The sequence below is a fragment of the Epinephelus moara genome, chromosome 23 (assembly GCF_006386435.1).
Source record: "Epinephelus moara isolate mb chromosome 23, YSFRI_EMoa_1.0, whole genome shotgun sequence".
Classification (NCBI taxonomy): domain Eukaryota; kingdom Metazoa; phylum Chordata; class Actinopteri; order Perciformes; family Serranidae; genus Epinephelus; species Epinephelus moara.
The window spans coordinates 8446122-8457559 of NC_065528.1; the positions used below are offsets into that span (position 1 = coordinate 8446122).

At 41.2% G+C, this 11438-nt stretch overlaps 1 protein-coding gene and 1 long non-coding RNA gene across 2 annotated transcripts; both read right to left on the minus strand.

Annotated features, from left to right (window-relative positions):
- Positions 1-696: 696 nt before the first annotated feature.
- On the minus strand, positions 697-8952 carry LOC126384867 (zinc finger protein ZFP2-like). Its single transcript, XM_050036235.1, has 7 exons — positions 8824-8952; positions 6009-6211; positions 5817-5909; positions 5546-5641; positions 5317-5427; positions 4173-4296; positions 697-2637 (listed from the first exon to the last, which is right to left on the minus strand). Exons 1-7 carry the CDS (start codon positions 8861-8863, stop codon positions 1157-1159), a joined length of 2148 nt encoding a protein of 715 aa, XP_049892192.1. The 5' UTR covers positions 8864-8952; the 3' UTR covers positions 697-1156.
- Positions 8953-9828: 876 nt separating this feature from the next.
- Positions 9829-11432, minus strand: LOC126384879 (uncharacterized). The gene is made up of 2 exons (XR_007569355.1): positions 11211-11432; positions 9829-10319 (listed from the first exon to the last, which is right to left on the minus strand). It is a non-coding gene; the product is annotated as an uncharacterized LOC126384879 (long non-coding RNA).
- Positions 11433-11438: the final 6 nt, after the last annotated feature.

The window sequence follows — 11438 nt, forward strand, 5'->3', positions numbered from 1 at the left end:
TTCTAATATCCACATGACAAGTTATTCACATCACTACAAAGATGATTGTTTAAAGCAAAGAATAGGCTATTAATTATCACAAGAGACAAGGATGGAAAACTCACCTTGGATAGCTGAGAAGCCATCAAACGCTTCATCTCTGTCTCGCCTGCAGACTTCATTCTCTGCTTCACCTTCACTTCCATGAATCTTCATTTGTTCATCTGTGGCCAGTCTGGCTTCTTTTCTAGTCCTGTTTCTCCCTCCTAATGTCCATTTTTCTCTGCTCTTTGCTTAGCTTTATCACTGTTCCCGCATTCTCCACCTCATCACTTTGATCATTTACCTTTTGCAAGGTCTCTATGTCATGCTATCTACAACCACTCCTCCCCAACTTTTAACATTTAAAGCACAGAGAGATATAGAGTGAATTAACTTGTATTAACTAGAACCTCATTCCTGAATTGTTTTATAGGAAACTTAAAGAGTCTAAAATATTAATTCAGGTCAACTGATTGCCATCAGGCTGCTCCTGTTTTCAGACTCCTCTAATGTGCAGGACCTTTCACATTTTATGTTTGCTAATTTTGAATCATTTCAAAGTGAGTCGAATTCTGTCACTCTCCCCGGGGCCAGACAAACATGTCAGGGCTAAGATGTAATATAAGGTGTCCCGACACAACTCCACACAAAGGAAAGCACACAAAGACACAGGCTTTATTTGTGATTTGTCTCTGTGTTTCTTCTTCATTTCATCACTCAATTCCAGTATAACTTTAACTCTTGAGGAGGCCATAAAGTGCCAAAATAATCCCTTTGATTTGGGCACCTTAGTAACTCACAGACCTATGTTACTTTATTTAGGAGGAATGCTCCTTTAATTCTTGATGACACCTTCTTTTCCTAAGAAGGTTGAATACACGTATTGTGAGTCACTGTGAGCATAAGCATCTGCTAATTAATGTAATCTGATGGATTCATCTGTTTGAGTCCATCAACAGCCAACAACCATCAAAAAACTTGTGTTCACAAAACATCTATACTTTTTCAAACATCGTTCTTGTGCAGCAAATCGTCATCACAATAAAAAATAAAAATTAAACTATTTAAAGACAGTTTTTATTTTTTAATGACAACGCAATATCTTCTTATAAATGCATCATTAGCTCCTGACAGCTCAAAGACTAAATGATTCCACAATACCCTTCTCCATGTGTGTGCGCACGTGTCTCTTTAGCCTCGTAGATGTGGAGAAACTCTTCTTACAGAACAGACAGCTGTGTGGCTTCTCGCCGGTGTGTGTTCGGATGTGCATGTTGAGGTCAGATGAGCATCTGAACCTCCTCTCGCAGTAGGAGCAGGGATAAGGCCTCTCTCCTGTGTGAATCCGTTTGTGGAGAAGGAGCTCGCCAGAGGTGAGGAAGGTCTTCCCGCACTGGGAACACTGGTGGGGCCGTTCGCCCGTGTGAGTCAGGTTATGTCGGACCAATGAGGTCGACTTGGCGAACCTCTTCCCACAACGGGAGCATGCAAACGGACGCTCTCCTGTGTGTGTGTTGAGGTGTTCACTCTGAGCCCGCTTGGTTTTAAAGCTCTTCGGACACTGTGGACAACTGAACGGCCTGAAGTTACTGTGGCTGCGCTGATGCCGCACCAGCTCTCCATGTGTGAGGAACGTCTTCTCGCATGTGGTGCAGACGTACGGCCTCTCACCTGTGTGGGTTCTTTCATGGCGTGTACGGCTGGCCAGCTGGGTGAAGCTCTTCTCACAGTAGGAGCACTGGAAAGGCCGCTGGCCGTTGTGAGTCAGCAGGTGCCTGTTAAGGATCTGGAGCTGTGTGAAGCTCTTCCCACACTCTGTGCAGGGGTATGGACGCTCCCTGGTGTGGATCTGCTGGTGCTTATTCAGAAGCCACACATGCGTGAAGCTTTTCCCACACTCGCAGGCAAATGGCCGCTCACCGGTGTGTTTCATCTGGTGCCTCTTGAGATCAGACGCTCGGCTGTATATCTTCTCACATAGGGGGCATTTGTACTGTCGCCTCACCACATGCCTCTGCCTGTGCTTCAGCCGCTCCAGGATGCTGCTGAAGCTCTCACCGCATTTTTGGCATTTGTACTGTCCGCCTCCTTTCTCTGATGTCTCCTCTGCTACCACGACCTCTGTCGTTAGGTCGAGGGGAGGGTTGCAAGTCTGTCCGCAGGCGGTCCGTTCGAAATGCAGCTTGAGCAACCCCATCTGTGTGAACCGTTTCCCACACTCAGAACAGAGGAAGGGTCGTTCTCCAGTGTGAATGCGCTGATGTCTGGTCAGATCCCAAGAGTTCCTGAAACCCTTCTTACATTCCTCGCAGGTGTACGGGCGCTCACCTGTGTGTGTCCGCCTGTGACGAGTCAAGTCTGAGGCACGTGTGAAAGTTTTGCCGCACTCCTGGCACATGTGAGGGTCGGGCCTGTCGTGGATGGGGAAAGGCTTCGGAAACGTGGGACGCTGGGCCTTCTTCTTGGGGACTTCACTTGTCTCTGCAGACTTCTGGAGTTTGCTGTACTGTTCAGGGTGGCTGTGCTCAATGTGCTGCAGCAGGTAGGACTCCTGCATGTGGAAGAACGGACACTCGGAGCAGGCGAAGACCTGGGTGGACATCTCCACAGTGGTACCTGTGCAAAACAGAATACATCAGTAGTCGTTTAATGTTTTCCTCAAATATGGGGAACTTTTTGTTGTTTTGTTGTACAAAAGTCCCTTTTATCTGCAACATTGCTGAGTTCAGAACACAGTTGAGGCTGTGATATCTGGCCTTTACATCTACATCTCTTATATGACCACAATAAGCTGGCTAGAACGTGTCCACACCAGTCATTTCTTATGAAGATCCGTCTATCTGTCGTGTTTTGACCGTCAGTATCTCAGCAAGCCTCAGGTCAACAGTGGGTCAGACAGTCTGATGATCTACTGAGTCTCATCTGATTAAATCTGTTCAGTGTCCTGCTCAATTATCTCCTACCCTGGTTGTTTTCATTTCTTTTTTTTCTATTTCTGGTGTCACAACTGAATGAGTGTAACATAATGATTTATTTGCGAAGTACTAGCAGTGTTTTCCACGCTGCTACGCTTAGATGCACTATTACTGAATCACTGTTTCATGATTGCAAAATGTTCTAACAAAATAAACATTAATACAGAATTTCTGAAGAAAGCTGAGGCACTCAAGAGGTTAATTTATTTAGAAAGCCTTTAATATCTCATGGCTATTTAGTCACAGTAGCGGTTGAAAACATGCCTACACGTTTCAGCCATTACAGTGTTTTCATCCTTAATGCCTCAAATGCCTCAGATTTCTACAACAATTCTAAACTGAAGAGCACCAGAGGGACGTCTTTTTCACACCTTCACAATAACAACGGCTCATCTGGGCAGCTTATACCAACATTTTCCTTGAGCTCAGGTTTTAATCGTCCACACAAAAACATGAGGTACATTTTAAGATTAATCCACTCGGGGGAACGTTTTTTCGGAAAGGCTACAAATTTAGGTGAAAAAATGCCAGTGTACTGTGGACAGACAGCCAAAACAGAAAAAGCTATGTTTTTTAATTGTGTGTGTGTGGACCCTGCTCTTGGAGACACCTTAACTAGACCCTAAATATTATTTCCTGGACATTATTTACATGTAACAGTTCTTATTTGATTGCAGTTACATATTAAATATAAGCAGCAAAAGATAAAACGTAGTACGTAGTAGAGAGGTGACAGACACCGCTGAGATGTTATAGTCTGCAGGGACATATTTGGCAAATATCAATCCCATATGATCTGGACAGTAACAAAATATTAATATTGTTCTTTGACATTAAATTGTCACCACCATGACTTGTTGACAGCCTTGCACCTTATTAGCTAAACATGTAAAACTAGAACTACCACCTTCCCTTGGTAAACCAGTTAAGTTGCAGTTATAGTTTCCGGCTCACATGGAGCCAATAAAGTAGACAATACTTTAAATATTGATGTATGGCAGATGTACAATGTATGTATGAGGGATACACGGATGTACAACAGGACAACCTGAAAACACAATACCTCCGGCCAAGGCTGCACAAAGCCCCCGTGTGCACAGTGGGTTCTATAATACATTACTGGATTAAAGTGGGTGACAGAAAAGGGGCGAGACATGGCCGATGCATCTGGTTTACCTTGTGCTCCAAGGTGCTCAAGGCATTTATGGTGCTGCAGGAGAGACCTCAGGTCATCAGGGGTGGAAAGTGCTTGTAAGCAGTCCTTGAGCACAGAGGGGGCAGAGGTCAGCCATGACACCGTCTGTTTATGGACAGAAGAAAACATGTCAGCAAGAATGAGGCCATCATATAGTCTGCTCAGAGTGACATGGGACAAAACTTTAACACTCAGACACAGAACACTTCATCCACCATAACTAACAAAACTGCAGCTACTACAACTGCTGGAAAAGATCATAATCTAAAAGTACTGGACTACAATACTGGATTTTTAGGTAGATACAGATATTCATAACGATACACTGGCTGGTATTATTTTTTATATACACTTGACAACATAAAGTACACTATGTTATCAATAGTATTTTGTTTTGTACTAATACAAAACTTTTTGTACTAACTTCAAATATATTTAAAAAAAGACTCGGCAAACACAATGCTCATAAACCATAAAATATTCTTAATTTTGTAAAGAAATAAATAAAATAAAAATGACATGTTAAAAGTCCAGTGAGTAGGATTTAAGGCAATATATAAAAAGTGTGTTTTCTTTGGTGTATAATCACCTTAAAATAAGAATCATTTTGTTTTCGTTACCTCAGAGGAATGAGCTGTTTTTATCTACGTAGGGAGCAGGTCCTCATCTACAGAGATCCCCATGTTGCACCGCCATGTTTCTACAGTAGCCCACAACACACAACCCAAACACTGGCTCCATATAGGGCCATTCACGTTTTAATGTTGGCCATCTTATTCAGAAGCCCCTCCGTCACAAGAGCTTCAGAAAAACATCAATTTTTAAAGTGAAACTGCTTCATTCAGTGTTTTTACTGGTTTAAATCACTGGGTCCGTTTGTTTTGGAGAGGAAGAGACCTCTGTGGATAATCTGGCTCCTGGTAAAAACCTCCTCAACAATGAACACTGAAGGAATTCTAACCAGGAGAAGATTCAGCTGGTTGCAATCTGCAATCCTCACCACTAGGTGCCACTAAATCCCCCTAAATCTCACATACTGTTCCTTTAATATTATAACCGTTATTCCACACACAAAAGCAGACATAGAAAGGTTGGGACATTCTTAAACACAGTGCATGTAAGTACCTGACTGAGGTCTGGTACCGGCAGGAGTTTCTCCAGTTTAGACAGAAACTCCCACACAAGGAGCTGCATGTCTGTGTCGTAGCTGGGACCATACTCTGTTGGAAAAACCTCCTGGGAAGAACAAAGATAACGGTTGCTCAAAAATACATCTGTAACAGGACATAAAAAACAACTGCACAAAAAGATTCTCTTTATGATGCCAGTTGAGTTACAGGTGAAGCTGCCTTGCCTGGTAAAAATGCTCCCTCTCTGCTGGATCTTTCAGTAGCGTTTGGATGAGCTCCACAAAAATGGCCTCCTCTGCATCCACCTCTGCATCTCCACTCTGAAAGACATTACCAGCGTTATCTCCACACACTATAGAGGCTCTTAATCAATGCTCCATATGACCCATAATTACATGGCTAAGGCCCCTGTGCCCCATGTGACAATGACAGAAAGGACTGACATGTTGTCGCCTGTTTTGGGGAACTGGAATGAGGCACACTGATGTCACTTACTCCTGTGTGTCCTGGGGGGCGGATTCGTTCAAGGTGAGGCTGTAGGCACAGAATGTTGGCTGTTTCCTCATTTCTGCACAACTCAAGAAGAATCTGAAGAGAAACATGTAGACAGAAGAGAAAAGTGTCCCTTAGATCAGACATATTACTGTACTATTGTTACTTGATCTCATACAAATGCCACTGACTCACTTTCGCTCTCAGTCGAAGAAGCAGTTTTCCTCGCTGCTTTGGGCTGAGCAGGTCTGGAACTGTTGCCGTCACCAGCGTCACAAACTCATCAAGCTTTTCATAATCAAGGACCTCTCTCCGCTGAGCCACCTGCCACATGGCTGCAGAGAGCAGCCGCAGAGGAGGTATCAGCAGCCTTAATGATGACAACGGCAGGAAGATGTCTGTGGAAACATGGACATGGAGTGGACAGGGTCATGATAGGAGATGGAGGACGTTTTCAGATCCTTTACTTTAGTAAAAGTACAACTACAACACCATGAAAATTCTTCACACCAAGTCAAAGCGCTGCATTAAAAACCATACTTAACTAAAAGTATGTATTATCGTTAAAAAGTACTTCAAGTATGAAAAGTAAAAGTATTCAAAGTGCAGTAAAATGTTTCCTGTTAGTGTGTTTTACTGTATTTTATTGTGTTTCATGTATATGTTGTATCCATATTACTGCTGTATTAATGTGTATGTTGTATTTTACTGGTTGCGCTCATTTTCACTCCTTTATATACTGTTGGGTAGTTTCATCTACAGCAATGCATCATGGTCTCTAAGATCATATGTTTGTAGCGTGGCCGTCCTGTGAGAACCACATATGTCTAAAGTTTTTTCATAGTGTCAGACAAACAGCCTTGTTTTCAGCTTTGTGGCGATGCATTGTCCAACTGAGCCAGGAGGGTTTTTTAAGAGTTTGTTTCACTTAAGAAGCAGGAGATTTTTCTCAACACATAAAGGAACACTTCATCCTTCAGTTTATCACAAATATTCAACATCTGGACAGAATGGATAAAACTGTATTTTAAAAGGTAACTAAAGTTGTTAGATGAATGTAGTGGAGTAAAAAAAATACAGTATTCACCTCTAAGATGTAGTAAAGTAGCAGTACAGAGCTGCATAAAATCAAAACACTCAAGTAAAGTACAGGTAACTTGAATGTGTACTTCAGTACACAGTGAGTAAACATACTTAGTTAAATTCCACCACTGGTCATGATGTACTGTGGTGAAATGTCTTCTTGTAACACACTTTAGTGGTGGAACCTGACTAATGTGTGCATGTTGGCTTATAAAAGAAATATTGCTTGTACACAAGGTCCTGTGTGACAATATAGGTGGAACACTTAAGTTTAAATCTGACTTCGACATTGAAAAAGGCGAAGGGCTTATAGGGGAACACCACCTAAATTAAGAATTCAAATATGTTATTTCTATGGCATAGGAAAGTTCAATCAATATTTGCTAACATGAGCTACTCTCTTTCAAAGCCGGAAACCAGAGCGGTAAGTATCAAACTTGTGATGTCACAAGGCAGGGGTAGGCAACCTGCAGTTCCGGGGCCACATATGGCTCTTTAGCTTATCTCCAATAGCTCCCTGTGGCTTTGACCAAAAATTAAAGTCATTTTTGAACATTTTAATTTTAATTCATCATTGTAGGCCTAGACTAAAGCCTCAACTAAAATATGAATCATAGCTCTATGTCTACAGCCTGGCGCCTTTTCTCTAAATTTTGCTGAACATCAAGAGCGGTGTTTTGAGTCTCCTTAGTGAAGCTAGCCGTGGATTCCAATTCCAGAAAGGAAAAGTTTTGGAGGAAAATATTGAATTTAATAGTGCATAGACAGATTTATTTATTTTCGCTACAAGGTACCAAATATTCATATCATCACTACTTCACTGCAGAGTAGCCACCTACTGGTAAAACATATTAATGATTAGACCTATAAGTAATGTTGATAAGCTAATTTACACTTAAAAAGGCTGTGTTACCTCTATCATACGGCTCAAATATATTTTGTGGCTCCAGGCAGATTGAATTAATTTTTTTGGACCAAAAAAGGCCCTCCTGGTAGTAAAGGTTGCTGACCCTTGTCATAGAGTATACAGCTCAAGTCTGGAGCTGCTCCATAGAGGAATAATGGGAGCCTGGTTTTGTGAACCCACACGTTTGTTTTCTCTTTTATACCCAAATGAGCTTTATTCTATTGTAGTGTTCTCCAGTGTGAAACAGAAAATGCACCAATATACTCAGAACATTCCCCTCTCAGTGTCATCTTTAACACCATTTTTCTTTCACCATTTATTGTCTATGGAGCAGCTCCAGACTTTATACTTGAGTTTTGCACTCTAGCTTTGGGATTTTGGAGATCTTTGTTCATTTTGACTATTATTTTTGGACTGTCTTAGACCTTAGGAATAACATGTATGGACTTTTAAAATGGGCAAAGTCTCCCTTTAAAGTAAGTAAACATTTAGCTACTGGGGAAATACTGTATGAGATGTTTTGTTGGAGCATGTATTGGAGTCAGAGTACACATTAGAGAGTTGTGTTACCGTAAAAACATGCCAACTACACAGCCTTACGTGTTCTATATAGTTTTGCCTATTTTACTAATACTTTGTCTTGCTGTCTCAGCACTGTACCTGTCATGCATAATGTCCTGCACTTAGAAATCCCTCACACACAGTACTTATACACCAGAACTCCTTACAGCTGATTTAGCTTAGTTAGCCTCAAAGCTAAAACTGTGGGAGCTGTGGTTTACAAAAGACTGGTTTGTCGGAACCACAAAGGAAACTTCACACTTTCGTTTACTTACGAACAATACTTAGGTTCTTACATAAAGTAAATATTAACTTAATTCCATGTTTTACTGTGTTCACATGACATTTGTTAGCTACAATTACTGCTGTTAGCTGAGGCTAACTCCTAACGACACCATGCAGCACAGCTAGTTCACTGTTAGCTGCGATAAAAGGATTTAACGATGCAGTAAAACGGACCTGTGTTTTCCACTTGATAGGAACTGCCTGTGGTTTCCATGATTAAAACAATGTATAGTCACTTTTTAGAATTAGTCGACAGAGATTGCAAGCCATTTGTTGTTAGTTCCTCACAGACCGGAAACACGTGCGGAAAACTTTCAAAATAAGACATCTCACTTACGTACAACCGGTACAAACACTATAAAGTGCAGCTATCCAAAATACCTCTCATGAATAGCACCAGCTGATAATATGCAAAAAGCAGCCATTATATATATATATATATATATAAGGAAATTCATCAGATTAATCAGTGTAGACAGTTATTTGATAATCTGTGTGGGCAGAAACACAGTAGGAGGCTTATCCCTCATTATCTATCAGGTAAACTAAACAGTGTATTAAAGGTCCAGTGTGTAGGATTTAGGGGCATCTACTGGCAGAAATGGTACTTAATATTCATAATTTTTTTTATCAGTTTCTAATCACCCCCAAAAACGAACCGTTGTATTGTCATTACCTTAAAATGTAGCGATTTTGGGGCAACCTCTAGCTCACCTGGTAGAGTGTACGTCCCTATCAATGAAGGAATAAATGTCAAAAAAATATCTTGAAAAGAAAAGATCTACATACCAAGAAGGTCATCTCCCAGAGTCTGGCGTTATTCTACAGCAGGAGCCCAGAACAGACAAACCAAACACTCACTTTAGATAGGGCCATTTGTGTTTCAGGTCAGCCATGTAGTTCTCCTACATGCTTGTTACAGGTGAATCTCACTGCTAGAAGCGGCAAAAAACCTACACACTGGACCTTTAATGGTGGTTTGTTGTGTATTATTGCCTAAAGCTAACTACTAGTTTATAAACCTGACAGCAGAAATAACACTCCAAGGCAATGTTGCAATGCATGCACAGTAAATCTTAGACTACTGAACTTAGCTAGCTTTTATATAATAATAGGGATTTAAAAATGTGTGTAAATGTGAAGGCTATGCAGAGCTAAACAAGAAACAAATGGTCACCATTTAGTAGGTAGGTAAAACATTTTATTCGAGTATTTTCGATGTGCAAAGTTTAACATTTTTCATGTGCTGGGATGATATTCCACAACTTCATCAGTTTATTTTGTCTTTTTTTTTTAACCTAATTTCCCCTCTGGGGATCAGTGAAGATCATTAGATGGTCATTGTCACTTTTCAATAAAAATACTTTCAGTTTCTTTCTCTCTTCCCCAAGGGAACAACGTGAATCCATCCATGCAGAAAGACAGTCCACAGCAACTGGCAACACGTCACCGAGGGAAGGAGCTCAGTGGGTCAAAGCTCTAGTGTCAAAGCAGAATGCCACATGTGTACAAGACTGGCAGATCCGTGGTCCAAGCTGAGGAAACTTGGGATGTGATATCCATTAGCGTGGTGTTAAATTCAGTCAATGCTGGGTTAGCGGTCCTGACAGCAGGGCAGGACCATCACCCCATGTCTTCAGGCTCCTGAGTCCAGGGGACAAACCCTAAACCTAAACAAGAGTAATAACATTCAAGACAAAATTTAAACCCCAGCAAACAAAATAAGGTACAGATGATTTACAGTGAGGTCACCAAATACAACATTTTGCTTTAAACTGAATAAAGGCAGAGTGTACTAAAATGTTAGTGGTGGCTCTAACAGCTTACTACATTTAGGGGAAACAGTTTGTGCAAACATCAGCACCAGTATTGCTACACTGTGCTCTCAAACTACTCAGTGCCTACAAAGACTATTCACCTCACCCTACCTGTTCTTTATCATTTAAATCTAACCACAGCTTAATTTATTCCCTGACAAAATCTATATCATAATAACAAGCTATCACTCCAAACTACTCTGAAACAAAGTCATTTTAAAGCCCAAATCAGGAGACATTTACATGGAAATTCCCATGACACACTGTGTAAGAGCTGACATGCCTGGTTGATTAATTTTTTAGAAGGTCCACTGATAAGGACTATCAAGGTGACAAGATACTGCTTTCAGTAATATTTTAAGCAAAGATACCAAACATTATCTTGGGTCAACTTCTTCTCTCTTTCTTTACCTTCAGTGAGAGTAAACTGAGTATGTTTACATTGTAATTACTACTGTGGTCTCCTGTGCAGGAACTCATATCTGATGTTTGAACAAGCAGCCCAACATAAAGGGCAACAGCAGTTAGTGGCTGGGTTGAATACCTGAAGGATAAAAGCTTCTGGGCTTGAGAAACTTAAACTGAAATATAGTTTAGTGAATAACACCCTGTTAAGTGACAAATTAAAGGCGTCATTTAATTTTCTATCACTTCACATTGAGTTAACCAGACTAATTTAGCTCAGTGGATTAGCAACTTCCGTAGCCGCCTTCTCAGTTACAAAATGAAAACTTCTCCACTTACCTTTCTACGGGACTATGTAATACATGACGAGGAAAAACGCCACGTCAAAGAGCACGAACATCCAAAAGTCATACCAGTAGGAGTGCTGCGGTAAAGATACCGAATCTCCTTTAGGTTTAGACATTTTATCGTCTCTTTCTGACTCCGTCATGGGAGACGTGCCTGGTCCCATGTTTGCCTTGCGTACAGCTGCGCGAGCTCCCCGGAAGAGAACAAACAAGATGTCGA